The sequence below is a fragment of the Phyllostomus hastatus genome, unplaced genomic scaffold (genome assembly GCF_019186645.2).
Source record: "Phyllostomus hastatus isolate PE091 unplaced genomic scaffold, TTU_PhHast_1.1 phas_contig_86, whole genome shotgun sequence".
In the NCBI taxonomy this organism is placed as follows: Eukaryota; Metazoa; Chordata; class Mammalia; order Chiroptera; family Phyllostomidae; genus Phyllostomus; species Phyllostomus hastatus.
This window is the reverse complement of record NW_025333977.1, coordinates 14,864,810-14,879,570: the sequence shown is the minus strand read 5'-3', so window position 1 is coordinate 14,879,570 and position 14,761 is coordinate 14,864,810. Positions and strand designations below refer to the sequence as shown.

General features: G+C 38.4%; 1 protein-coding gene and 1 long non-coding RNA gene across 6 annotated transcripts in view; one reads left to right on the top strand and one right to left on the bottom strand.

Moving 5' to 3' along the window:
* LOC123827112 overlaps positions 1–3,771 on the bottom strand; it is a 50,253-nt gene extending 46,482 nt beyond the window's left edge. For 3 of the 5 annotated variants that reach the window (XR_006787184.1, XR_006787185.1, XR_006787182.1), the window contains exons 1-3: positions 3,170–3,565; positions 2,075–2,168; positions 615–672 (exon numbers count right to left, since the gene is read on the bottom strand). This is a non-coding gene — a long non-coding RNA (uncharacterized LOC123827112). The other 2 variants (XR_006787183.1, XR_006787186.1) reach the window with 2 other exon arrangements.
* Positions 3,772–3,959: 188 nt separating this feature from the next.
* KPNA4 (karyopherin subunit alpha 4) overlaps positions 3,960–14,761 on the top strand; it is a 64,641-nt gene continuing 53,839 nt past the window's right edge. The window contains exon 1 of the mRNA XM_045851175.1: positions 3,960–4,225. Coding sequence (XP_045707131.1) covers positions 4,157–4,225 — 69 coding nt within the window. The 5' untranslated portion in view covers positions 3,960–4,156. The remainder of the gene's footprint in view (positions 4,226–14,761) is intronic.

Sequence of the window (14,761 nt, the reverse complement as noted above, 5' to 3'; positions counted from 1 at the left end):
ACATCTAGTTCTGGGGAATTCTCTATTTGAGAAAATTGCTCTAAGTCATATGATTGTCTCCTTGACTATTTGGATTCTTAAGTTGCTCCTTCTGTGGTAGTTATATTTTAAAAATTAAAAATAAATAGTATATACATCCTTTCATTTTCCAGTATTTTAGGCCCAAATAAAAAGTTTTAGAAAAGCTATACCTGTTTGCCTAGTAGCAATAAAAGTAGATATCAACCAATGATTTGTACACGTGAATTATAAGTTTCTCTCTAATTAATTAGTCAAAACTAAGCTTAAAAAACTAAGTTAAAAAATACTAGTGGTTCGTTCATCTCTTTCAACCAAGTTAGTATCAACAGCTAGTCTTTTAAATCATCATCTCTTTTCATGCAGGTACTTCACTCAAAATAAAGAAACTGTTTTTCCCAGCTTCCTCTGTTCCCCCGACCCCCACAAATAGCTCAAGAAATCACACACAATTACCCAACACTAATAGAAACTATAAGATCCATAGTCTACAATAAAGAGGGATTTCACTATCTTCAATTTAGTATATGTATCATAAGAATACTCTAAACTGCTTAAAAGAAATAATTATCAATTTTAATTCTTTTTGAAATTACCTTTGATCAATTATAATCCTCTGTAAAGCTTCACAAGTCTTGCTCTCACAAATCTCTTCTGCAGAACAGAGAAAGTTTCTTTATTCAGAAAAGTGACTGTAAAAGAATTTTGTGACACATTAAAAGCAATTATCTCCATAACACTTTAACTTTTCCTATACCAACACTGTAACAACTGAGGATACGAACATTCTATTGGAAAACTGACCTCATACATAGCCACCTTTTATCGTGCTTCATTTGATTTCACTTCACAGGTGTTGCATGTTTTACAAATTGAAGGCAAGACCCTCCACCGGCAAAAAAAGTACAACTTGCCTTATTGTGATATTTGCCTTAGTACAGTGGTCTGTAACAGAACCTGCAATATCTCTGTGGTATGCCTGTATAGGTTTTATAGTGTTTGGTTATAACTTTATTTCATATACACACATAAAAAAACATTTGTTAAATAGTCCATGTTAAAATGGTATTGGTGGCTATATTTTACTATTTTCTTAGTTCAGCAAATTGAATTTCTGATATCTCCTAACTATAGTTAGACCTACCATATATTCCCAATTAGGTTGCCAATCTGCTTTTAGAGCAATTACCAACTCCCAGACTAACTTCTTTACTCCTCTGGTAAACTATGTATCTTCTATCTAGAACACAGGTGGCAAACACAAGGCCCATGGGCCAAATCCGCCCCCCACCTTGTTTTATCCAGACTGGCACCTTGTTTCCGCCCGGTGGCAGCCCCAAGCTCCTTGCCCCTAGTTAAGGAGTAGTTACATTTACACAGTCCTAAAATTACATTTGGCCGTTTGAAGGCAACTGCGAGGCTGATGTGGCCCCTAGTGAAAATTAGTTTTACACCCCTGATCTAGAACAACTGTAAGTACAAACACCAAATATGTAAACTGAATGGCAATAGGTATGATCATTTCAAATGAAAAATTTAGGCCAGCAAACATACTACCTAAACATTATAATTAAGAATAATTGTTCATCTTAGCAACGTGTGCCACAACTACTTTTATTTTTTTTCACAACTATTTTTAAATATGTAGAAGGGATTTACCCTGAAATTCATGTCTAACCTACTCCCTGAACCTCAACTCTGGAATGAGCATGATATCAAGTTAAGAATTCTTAGAAGGAACCCAGTGTAAATCAGAAGCAACAACTCAATCCACATTTTTAATCAAGAAGTATTAGCCTGTTTTTAAACTTATGAAACATATACTCAAAGTAGCTTAGATTCAGGTCTTGCATTTGACAAAGAGTCAATGAGAGCAAACAATGTGCCAGGTACTAGGTGCTGGGTATAGAGAGAACAAAACAAATATGACCCTTGACTTCTGAAAGCTTGTTGTCGTCTAGCCAGGAAGACAGACGCCAGACAGACATTAAACAAATAATAATAATAATAAAAGAACTGAAATTACACATTATGGCTATTTCCTGTTTTATTGTACCTTCCTAAATGGGCAACAGTGATCACGCACTCTTCTTAGGAGGATTCTGCAGAGAACGTCCAGTTGTTCAATCATCAGAGACAACCAGTTGTAACTGGGAGACATGAAGATATATAATGGTAGACAATTTCATAACCTTTATCATGAGAACTATGATGGAATTTATTCCAAAATGTACAAAATATTAGTCTTTACACAGCACATTAGCAAGATAACTTCTACTTATAAGGTAGGAATTCACTAGACCCTCCACCAGCAAAAAAATTACTTGCCTAGTAATTTGTTTTCTTGAATTCTGCTTGTGACAAAAATCCATATTGGTGGAAAATACACACATATTTCAGCTTTTTGACTGAATTTTATTCTAAACATATAATTTTAAAAAATACAGTGCTCCAATGTGCAATGTTACTTCAATTAAATGAATCTTTGGGTTATAAAGATTTATAACAAACATTATCATTAAAATCCACAATGAATTTCCAATCAGTTAACCTTCAGTGTGAATTATTTCCAGGTACTGCTTCTGTTAGTCTAGGCAGGTCAAAGTATACAAAATATCGAGGACTTCAAAGGTATTATCCCCATTTTAAACGTCTTATCTCTGCACATTGTTCTACTCAAAAAAACAACTATTATATGTATGTACAATACACACACACACACCAGTAAGGACTGGGAGGGAAGGGGGACCTCGCCAAATTTAAACACATCTACACACACACACACACACACACACACACATCCAACCTCAGTGGCTGCTGACTACTGTGCTTCACGTTTTTCTGCACATTTAAAGAGCTATTAGTTGATATTTAAGTATATTGTTTAGTCATGTCTTTCTTCCTTTTTCCGAAATATCTGAGTACATTCTTTTTGTAGTTCGTGTTATTTCTGCCTCTGGCGATAATATTCCTGATAAAGATGTATATCCTTAAAATTTATTTCCTTTTTCAACATTTAAAAATAGTTCATTACTGTGTAAGGTGCCACGGTCCCTGCCTTACAGAACCTAGTACTTTGTGGCCAAGTAGCTACTTTATCTAGGACGAAATACCTAGGAGATGGTATCATCGGCGGTCCACAAGTTCCTACCTGTTGCGGGGACTTGGTCAGAGAGAATGAATCAGATTTGTCTAAAGCGTCCTTTTCCACCCAACGTCCCTCCAGCTTGCCGCTGAGCCTCCGGCAAGTAAATCAACCCTGCCAGTCCGCTCCTCAAAGCCCGGCCCCTGGAGGGCTGGGACCTCGAGCCTCAGAATGGAGCTCGGTGGGGACCTGGACGAGGGTGATTTCTGACCCAGATTAATGCCGAGGCGCAGCTCCCACTTCCTGTAAATCCAGCGGAGCGCGCAAAGAATGCCCTGGAAGAGAAGGCAAAACGCAGAAGAAAAGAACGTAGTTTAACTCGGCTTCTATCTTGGACTCCAGAAGTCTGGGGCTGCCTTTACCACCAGAGCTGAACAAATCGTCCCCAGCCTTCTCCTTCCCCTTCCCACCTCTCAAGTCTAAATCTCTTGGCTTCCTCCCCCTTGTTCCGCAAGCACGTGGTCCCTCCCCGCCCGGCCCCCGCCGCGCCCCTCCTCTCCCCCGCACTACCCCTCCTCTGCCAGCCTTCAGGGCCTTAAGCCCCTTCCTCCCGGTGCCGCCTGCTTCCCCTTTCGTTCGCTCTTCCGCCCCAGCTCTCCATTGTCCTTTCTGATTGGTCGAGTGCACCACAGCCTGGTCGGCCAATTGGCGAACTGAGCTGGCAGCGATGGGCGTGGCCGCAGTGCCGGGGCCCTCAGATCGAGGCTGCCTCCCCCTCTCAGCCGGCAGCACATTCCGCCGCGGTTGCCGCCGCCCGGCCCCGCAGTTGTCTTTGCTGGAGCTGCTGTCGCGCTGGGGTTAGGGCGGGGGGTGGGACGGGTGGGGAGAGGAGGAGAAGGCCGCGGCAGAGGCAGGTGAGAGGAGGAAGGAAGCGGCGGCGCGGCGAGCACAGCAGCTCAGGCGGCGGCCGGGTTCCTGGGAGTGTCGGTGCGGCGTGGTGGTTGGGGCGGATCCCGCGGGGCCCGGGCGGGGGAAGGAGTCACCGGCCCGGCCATGGCGGACAACGAGAAACTGGACAACCAACGGCTCAAGAATTTCAAGAACAAAGGCCGCGACTTGGAGGTAAACTCGGGGGTGCGGGAGGGGTGGGGGCCTTGGACCTCGGACCGATCTCCGCCGGGACTTCGAGTTTGGGGAGTAGGGGCGGGAGCTGCCGCCGGGCCGCGGGGGAATGGCGCTGGGGGCCGGCCCGTCCGTGACGCCTTTGCTAACGCGCCGGGAAGTTTGTGTCGGGCCTGGTTCGCCTCTGCTGGGGAGCTAGGTGCTGGGGTACAGCCAGCGCGGCCTAGGCCTGCCCGGAGGAGCCGGTCCGTCGCGGGAGCGAGGGGCTGGGCCGCGCCGCGGGGACGCCGGGCGCGGCGAGTGCGGAGGAGGCGTGCGTGCGCCGTGCCGCTCCGGCCCGGTTGCGGCCCCCACCCCGGCGGAGGCGGCGACGGAGATTCCGGCTTTCTCTCGGGCACCGGCGTTTGGCGCCGCAGGAAGGAGTGCAGTGGGAGGTGGGGTTGGGGAGTGTGAGCGTGTGGCGACCGAGTGGGGTTCGGTACTTCCTCGGCGAGGCCCGAGGCGTCTCCACTTACAGGCATTTTTTTCTGGTCTTCCCAATTCCCGCTCTACCCCTGCCTCCCTCCGATATTCAAACTACAGGATTCAACTTCTCCGTTGAAAAAACACCCCCGGCGTGAGTGGCCATCCTGGTGATGCTAACAGTGCCTTCCTGCGGCCTCTGTTTTGCTATGGACATAGCTGATTCAAGATGTGGCTCACCGTGTGCCCTCTTCCAGGCAAAGGATGCCCCTTAATTCAGCTTATTCACAAATCTCTTTACCCCCACCCCCCTTGAGAGACTACCAGCTGCATTCTTACATATAAAGTCCAAAGGGTTATACAAAGCTTTCATCCTCTAGTCTACAGTATCCTTTCCCTCCACCTGCTGGCGGTGGTAGTGGGGGATGGTGTGGGCTAGGGAATGGCATCATCGCTTTATTATTTTAAAAGGGTGAAAATAAAAACCCTTCATTGCCTCATATTTAGCTGCTCCCCGAGGTTCTTAGGATACATGCAGTGTGAGGGTTACACACACAGACACACACACACACACAGATTTTTGATAGACCTTTTCCCTTTAGTTTTAAGAGTTTACATAAATAGGGTTGGGTTTTTTGTTTGTTTTTTTCAATGCATTCTGCATCGGAATGGATTAAGAGTTTAGCTTTTCAGAGAAAGTGGTAAAGTAGTTTTTTTTATGTTGTCCCTGGGTATTTCTGTATACTGAGATCTCCAAATTCCCATCACCTGTTTCTGAACTTGTACCATTTGCTTGGCTGACATAGTAACTATTTTTTGAGCTTTCCCCAAAGCCATTTTATCTCTGAAGTGGGTTTCAAAGTTTGAGGAACTATTGAGTGGTTAGGAGTAGGCCATTAATTTCCTGATTGTTTTAAGGTTAAAAATGAAAAAAAAATCGCAAATGACAAAACGTAAAGACAAAGACTATACAGTGATAAAATCCAGAAAAATAGCAATTAGATGCTTGAAAAATCCTTGTAATACTTTTCCCTCAATTTTGGCCTACATTTTTCTAACAGCTTTGTTGAGATACGATTCTCATATTTTACATTTCACCCATTTAATGTGGCTTTTGATGTTTTCACATAGTTGCAACCATCAGTACAATCACTCTTAGAATGTTTTTATCACCCCAAAAAGAAACACAAATTCATTAGCAATCACTCTCCCTTTCGCAGTCACTGTTTATCTTTAAGATTTGCCTATTCTGGATATTTCATATGAATAGAGTTACACAATATGTGATCTTTTGTGACTGGCTTCAAGTGGCATCATTTTTTTAAGATTCACATATGCAACAGGAATGTATCAGTGCTTCATTCCTTTTTATGGCTGAATAATATTCCACACTATGGATATACCACATTTTATTTATCCATTGATGGACATTTGCATTGTTTCCACTTTTTTCTACTATACATAATAGTGCTATGAACATTCATGTACATATTTTTGTGGACCTATGTTTTTATTTCTCTTTATATACCTAGGAATGGAATTACTGGTCACATGGTAACTTTATATGTAACATTTTATAGAATTGCCAAACAGTTCTCTTAAGTGATCCTTATTTTTTAAATTGATGTGCCCCCTTACTGTGTTATATATCTCATTACTTTAGTCAAAATAAGATTAAGTGTTGACTCTATATTAGAACAAAATTGTGATAACGTGATTTATAAATACACATTAGGCAAGTTTTTTTGAAATGATCATAGTGCCTTATGAGCACCCTCTGCTAACTTTGATAAGCCTGTGTGTACATTACAATAGGAATATTTTTACTTTTCCACCTAAGGAAATGTGATATGACTCTAATGGAAAGGCATACTTTCTCTTCACTTGTGACTACTCAAAGTCTCACATGCCTGTATTGAGGTAGAAACATCTTTTATAGTCCTTAGAGTACACTAGAATAGCCTACTTTATATATTTATTAATTACATTTATGTTTGTGTCCCTCAAAACACTTATGCACGTTTCCTCCCCCCCCCCCAATATGATTCTGTGTTATACTACAACAAATTCTAAATATGTACTACTAGTTGGTTTGGTTGTAATCACATTCCATTGAGAGGTCTTTGGAAAGAAGTATGTATGGACCAGTGCTGTTCAGTGAATTTTATTTAATCCACTATTTCCAAAATACTGTTGCAACATGTAATTGTAAAATAATTAATGAAATATTTTATATTCTTTCATACTAAGTCTTCAAAATCTAGTTTGTATTTTATACATGTACAGCTATCTCAGTTCGGGACTACCTACATACCAAGTGCTTAAGAGTTAAGTGCGGCTAGTGGCTACCTTATTGGGCAGCACAGATAATAGAGGATAGCATAGAGAGTGAGGTAATGGTAGCATTTTTCAGTTTGATCCAACAGTTTAAAATTATGAAGAGTACAAAGATCTAGAGTTTAATCTGATGTCTAATCTAAGATCTGTGACCTTAGAGAATCACATTTAGGGTTCTTTTCTCTTTAAAACCAGAAGTACTTTACATCTGTTTCATGAGTGTTATATAGTTTAATAGGTTAATGTTAGGATGATGTCCTGTAATTCTCTGAGTGTTTTATCGCTTCCAACTTTTCTGGTTGTGGGGAGGAAGGGGGTTTTATAGGATTCAGTAATTTTTTCTTTTACTCCTTCATTTGCAATTGGCTCTTTGTTTTTTCTTTGTGTTTATGTATAATTTAAGTTGAACTTAAAATTAATAAGAAACCTTTTTTACTTTGTTTTAACTTTATTAGTTTTTTGTTTATGCTATTATAGTTGTCCCTATTTTTTTCCCTGTTTGCCCTCCACCCAGCCCTTACCTTCGCTTTCCTTCAGGCCATCACCACAGTGTTGTCTGTTTGTTACTTTATTTTTATTGTTGATAACTGTTATGTAGAAATAATGTTATTGCTCATTGAAGGGTGATTTGGGCACAGGGAATCAGTGACTTCTAAAGTCAAACTTTCTAAGTGTTGGACTTGAAACTGATTCAGAGCTTCCAATCTGATTCACTCCTATCTTTCATTCAACCTTTCTGGCTCCTCCCAAATGTGGTCATGCTAACTTCTTGAAAGATAAAAATATCAAAGAAAGCATATGTCAGTATCCATTTAAAATAATTTACAGAACTGTCAGATGATATCCAGTGCTTGGCTTCTTTCATGTAGTGTGTTAGGGGATCATCATTGTATTTGTTTTGAGAATAGTAACTATAGGGAGGATATGTACAGTGCAACACAGGAAATGGATAGTGACCAAACCTCAAAGAGAAAATTTGTCAGAATAAAGCAAATTAAGCTCATCTAGTTTATGTTTAAAAGTAGAGGGAAAATTCTCTAGTAGATTGTCTAATAAACCTACTTAATTTTTATAGAAGTTCGGAGAGTATTCAGGTTTGAAAAGAACATATGTTAGAAGAATAATTAGATCTTTTAAACACAATTTTAAGGGGAAATAAACCCTGAAAGCAAAAGAATATTAAAATACTATGTAAGTGGAAACTTGACTGTCCACGCAACATAAAACATGAAGTCCACTTGAACTTTTTTTTAAAAAGTTGTTGGTTGGCAGAAGTTGAATAAATTGATCGGCTGCATTGTTTAGTATTGGCCTTGGTGATTTGTTAAACTGTACAGAGTGAAAAGCATTGTTAAGCTATTAAGTCTTGTTAACTTTTAGAGACTGACCTCTCTCATCACAAATCTTGGAACATATTTACTACACTTAAAATAACTACTGTCTAATTTTTCATATAATAGTCCAAGCATGTGACAGTATGATATATCTGATAGAAAGATAGTTGGGAATTAAATCATTGTTTTTGTACTTCCTGCCAGCTTTCCTGGTTTACAGGACAACCATTTCAGAATTGCTTCATTGATAATTATATATACCAAGATGTCTTTGTTTTCATAGATATTAGTATGTCAAATGAATATACAAGATTAGAAGAGTTGTAGGAGTGATTTAGCTTTAAAAGAATGAAACTACTTCAGAAAAAATGTGTAAGTAGTTTTTAAAAATTGATCCCTAATACCTGATATTGGTTGTGGATTCTTAAAATATTTTTAAACATTTACTGAAGCACATTCATCTCCATTAGGCCTAAAATAACACAATGTAAGCTTCTCAAATTTAACTTTGAATGATGATTTTGGTACTCATTTGTTTAGTTTTCAAACAAAGGAGAAGTAGGATTGAAGGGAACTTTTTGAGTACCTCTTATATACACTTTTAATTGTATTCTCATTTCTCTCAATCTTATAAGTAGAGATTATTTTCTTATAGAAGAAAAACTCTAGAGTGAAGAGACTTAATAGCATAACATTCAAGGGAATGATTTTCACTTACGTATGTCAAAGTAAAGTCTATACTGTTTATACTGTGCTCTACTACCTCCTTCTAACTTCTTTCAGCCTTAATACAGAACTCAAAGTTGATTAAAAGCTTCTATGTAAAAGTTTCTAGCATAGTCCATGGGGTGTAATAGGTATTCAGTGTTTCCTTTTTTCCCCAAAGAGATTTTTAGAAATTGTGCATCATTTGTGGGCTTTAAATTCTAAAGAACACAATCCATATACTATGCTTCCCATTTAGGTTTACTAAAAGGGCCAGAGAAGACTCTCATCTACAGTTAACATGAGTACAATATTTGTGTTAGTACATTCTAAATAAGGACAATATATACATGCTTATAATGGTCTTAGTTTAGAACTTTTCAAAGCTTTGGGGCTCAACCTGCTTATTGCTATAAAAAGTTAAGGACCCTCAAAGAGTTCTGTGGATTCTACCACTGTTTACCATTTCAGAAGTTAAAACTTACGAATTTTAAAAATGTGTATGAAAATAATAAAGCTATTTTATAGAAATATAAGTTTCTAATAAAAATGACTTATTTTCCAAAACCTTGAAAAAATTTGTAGGAAGAATGACCATGTTTAACTTCTTTTTTTTTTTTTTTCGGGGCTCATTAATATTTCACACAGAAATAGATAGCTGGATTTTCCAATGTCTAAATTCATTCTTTTGTGGAATGCTCCTTTGGTTGAAGTATATGAAGAATATCCAAGTTGAAAAGGGAGGCAGTTGAAAAAGCAAAGTCTTAATAGCCCTTTTACATAATTATGGGAATTATCTTTGATACTATACCATAGCATCTGAAGTAGTAATATCTTAAAGTACAGTGTAGAATCTGAAGCCACATCAGAGGACTTTTCCTACTCTGTTACGTTGAAATTCATTGGTTTGTTGAATTTGGCATGTCTCTTTTGCCCATGGCTGATTTTGTAATATTATGTATTGGTCATTTGGAAAATATTAGTTCCCTGAATTACGTAGCTCTTCCAAATGCTGACACATTTTATTATACAATGAAAATCCACAATTATTAGTATCACCACATAGTTCATCAGAAAAACATTAAATATTGGGAATCTGTTGGGCTCACAGTGGTGACTACAACTTTCCCAAAAGTCTTATTTTCAAGGCTCAAATTTTATCATTACCTAATAAATACTGTAAGTTGTTTCCCTTGAAGCTATAAGATCACTTTGCTCATTTTTTTTGAAAATATCTGACAGACACTGTTTGAATAACCATAATTTGTCATTCTTTTGAGTAAAACTGATGTTCCATTAAAAAAGTAGCCAGTTCAATTTGCGACTTTTGCAATTACACAGAAACTTTTACCTTGAGACAGTCATCCTACTGCAGAAATACATTTGCTGCAAAGGTGGTTTATGTGTAATCCATATTTTATCACAAAATTTTAGAAAGAAAAGATCAGTTTTTCATTAAGGACATTCTAAGTGTAATGGCTTTTTTTTTTTAACCTGAAATACAATAACTTTTAGTAGAGCTTGGTGACATTGCCTTAATTCCTGCTAAAGCACCAGTTTTACCCACTGTGTTACACTGCCGTGCAAATGTTAACATAATAAGAAAATAGAAATATTATGAAATAGACTTGATCTTATCAACCCTCTGAAAAGGCCTCAGTGTCCCCACAGGGGCCCATTGACCACTGTCTTTGCTTGTTATCGCTTCTGGTACTAGTGACTGTTGCTTAATAAGTAATGGTTCTTAAAAGGCTTTCTAGCATTATAGTTAAAGAACATGGATTATGGAGTTACTTAATCTGTGGTTGAACCCTGGTTCCTCCATTTAATAGTTATTGAATTTACCCTAATTTCTCTAAACCATTTAAATCCTTAAGGGTAATTGACATAGTACATATAGAGTGAAAGGAGGCTCTCTTATTTCTACCAACTTGCTTCATCAGACATTACTCAAAATACCTCCTCCCCCTCGTGTTCCCTGTTAGAATAATTCAAATCACATCACTTGAATTGGAGAAGGCTTCCTTTATCCCTTCATTAGCACTCAAGTGAAAGCCTACTTTCTCCTGTGCTTCAACCAAATTGTTTCAAAATTACTAGTTGCTGACTTTATTTTTCTAATCCTCTGTTGTTAGTTAGTAAATACATTATGTAGATTTTGTAACCTTTTCCACAAGATTGTAGATTTAACCAGAAAATAGCTCTCATTCACAGTTTAATATCCATAATGAACAGTGATCTAAGGTCATAGATGTGTGCTGGTAATACAGGATTAGCTTGATTATTTAAAATGCTGAACTGTTTTCTATTACTGTTTATTTACTGTTAGGGCAAAATTTGATTAGCTGTCACTTTTACTTAAAATTTAATTTACATTCAACTTAAAAATTACATTTTCAGTAATGGTTATATTTTGGCAAACTGGAATGTCATTACATTTTTATTAACAAAAATCATAATCCTAAAATAATGTTTCATTTGGTGATAGAATATGATCTGCTTTCATCTTTATCAAATGTTTTTATTTTTTTTAATTTACTTTTTAAAAAATTAGTTTTAGAGCCCTGGCTGGCGTAGCTTGGTGGATTGAATACAGGCTGCGAACCAAAGCATCGCAGGTTCGATTCCCAGTCAGGGCACATGCCTGGGTTGCAGGCTGGGTCCCCAGTGGGGGCCACATGCGAGGCAACCACACATTGATGTTTCTCTCTCTTTCTCCCTCCCTTCCCCTCTCTAAAAATAAATAAATAAAATCTTTTAAAAAGTTAGTTTTAGAAAAAGATTTTATTTACATATTTTAGAGAGAGGGGAGGCAGGGAGGAAGAGAAACATTCATTGGTTGGCTCCCCTTTGCATCTTGACCAGGTACCAGACCTGCAACCCAACCATGTGCCCCAACTGGGAATCCTTTGCTTTGCCAGAGGACCCCCAACCAACTGAGCCACTCCAGTCAGCTGTTTATTTCCTTTTTAATAAGTTTAAATCCTTGAGGGTTACAGCATTATATGGATTCTGTATCCTTTGGTCTTAGCAGGAAGGTGGGTTCGGAATTTAGCTCAAACCATGCCACTCTTTCCATGAGCATGAGTTGCCTTTCCCCAGATTAATCCAGTTTTGTTTGATTTACCACCAGGAGTCACTGTGTTGTTCTTTGCTTTGTACTCAGAAGCACATCTCTTATCTAGATAGAATTCAGTTTCATCTTGAGCATAAACACGTTCAATTTTAAGAAGAGCTGTGTGCCCCCTCTGATTCCGGAGACCCCATTTATAGCTGGCAAAAATGGCTTTGGATCACAGCCTTCTAGGCATACTTGTCATAGAAGTCCTGTTCCCAGCAGGCCTCCACAGTCTCTAAGATGATAGAAAAAGGAAAGCTAATTTTTCATTTTTTATTGATTGTTAGAGAAGGGGGAAGGAGAGAGAAAGAAGCGTCGATTTGTTGTTTCACTGATTTATACATTCATTGTTTGATTCTTGTAAGTGCCCTGACCAGGGATCAAACCCACAACCTTGGTGTATTGAGACGATGTTCTAACCAACCAAGCTAGGTAGCCAGGGCTGATTTCCTTTCAAATATTAAAAGAAAATGTCTCTCAGTTTCCTATTCAGTGTAACCTTTAGTTACCCAATGTTGGCTCTTAATACTTGTTTTAGTTTTTGTAGCATTTCTTTTTGGTTTCTTAAAGTGGGTGTTAAATTTAGTTATAGTAGTTGTATCCTGAAAGATCTAGAAGTAATCTCCACTTGGTTATATTAAATGACCCTATCCTGTTTGCCACCCATCCTGCCCATTTATCCTGGACCTCTTTAGCCACTTTCCACAGCTGTTCCTGGTCCAGAAAAACAAGGACAGATTTTTATTTAAGGTTTTCAAATAATTGTTCATCATTCTTGGTTCTTTGGTTAAGTATGAAAATTGTTGTTTTCTGGCTTTCTTTAGAATAGGGGCTTTAAGGATACCATAAACTTTTTTTTTTTCCATAGACTTGCCATTGAAAGGTAGGTCTGATAGTTTTAGGCTGAAATATTAACTATGTAGTTATGTCTTAGGCAACAGAAACCTAGCTCAAATTATTTTTAGCATAATGGGGGAGCCTGTCTCTCATAACCTGGTAAGTCTGGGGCCACAGCTGGCATTAATTATTAGAGTACTAGGGGAAGTCTATGGAGGATTCTGATCAAACAAGATTTGATTGCATGCTTAGACCTGAATTACTCACTATGGGCAGGAGAATATGGTTCTGTGATTGGCTAGCACAAGATCATGTGCTGTGCATCCAGTTCTCTGTGTATGTGTATGCGCACACATGTGTGTTGGAGATTGGAAAGGGTGTTGGTACCTCCGCTTAAACAAGTTTGCCAAAAGAATGAGGAGTCCCTCCAATATCTTATATCTAAGTATTCACATTTTTTCCTCGTAATGTCTTGACTAATTTTTTTGAACCCCTTTTGTTCCTGTGCTTTAAAACAGTAACAGTATTATCTTTCAGTGGTAAAAAAAAAAAAAAAAAGCTTATTTAGGACCAAGGAACAAATAAAAAACATGATCAATATCATTAGTCATTAGTGAATGTAGCTCGAAACCATAATGAGATACCACTTCACACCTACTAGGATAGCTGTCAACAAAAAGACAAATAGAAGCATTTGTGAGGATGTAGGACAAGTGCAACCCCTTAGACATGGATGATGGGAATTTAAAATGGTGGAGCCACTTTGGAATGCAGTATGGCATAAACTCAAAAGGTTTAACAGCAGTTCTACCCCTAGGTATAAACCTAAGAGAATTGAAAACAAGTGTCTGCACAAAAACTTTAACATAAATGTTCATAGCAGCCTTGTACATTGTAGCCAAAACATGGAAATAACCCAAATGTCCATTAACTGATGAATGAGTAGACAAAATGTGGTACATCCATATAATGGAATATTATTCTGCTATAAAAAGGAAATGCTGTCCTGGCTGGTGTGGCTCAGTGGATTGAGCATCGGCCTGTGAACTGAAAGGTTGCCAGTTCAATTCCCGGTCAGGGCACATGCTTGGGTTGCAGGCCAAGTCCACAGTTGGGACAGTGTGAGAGGCAACCGATCAATGTTTCTTTCACATATTGATGTTTTTCTCCCTTCCAGTCTCTCTAAAAAATAAATAAAATCTTATTTTTTAAAAAATAGAAGTACTGCTACATGCAACAACATGGATGAATCTTGAAAACATTGTACTACCTGAAAGAAGCCAATCAAAAAAGATCACATATTCTGTAATTCCATTTTTATGAGATGTCCAGAGTGGGCAAATCCATAGAGAGAAAGTACATTAGTGGTTGCCAGTACCTAGGACAAAGGGAGATGGAGAATGACTGCTAATAGATATGGGGCCTTTTACAGTGAAAATTAATATGCAACTTTCCAAATGTTGCTAAAAACCACAGACTACACTTTAAATGAATGAATTATATGGTGTGTGAATTATATCTTAGTAAAGTTAGTATGTTTTAAAAAAAAACCACAAAGTTTAATTAAGAGAAATCAGTAGAGGCTCTGACAACTTTCTGGTACCTAAGGGTCATGGGTGAACTCTTGGCAGCTTATTTTAACTGACTTGTTTGCTCTTTCCTGTATTGAATTCATTTGTTCAGTTTCTGTGTCCGAGGTTCTGTTGTAAGCAGTCAGGATAGAGGAATGAATAACATGGGTTA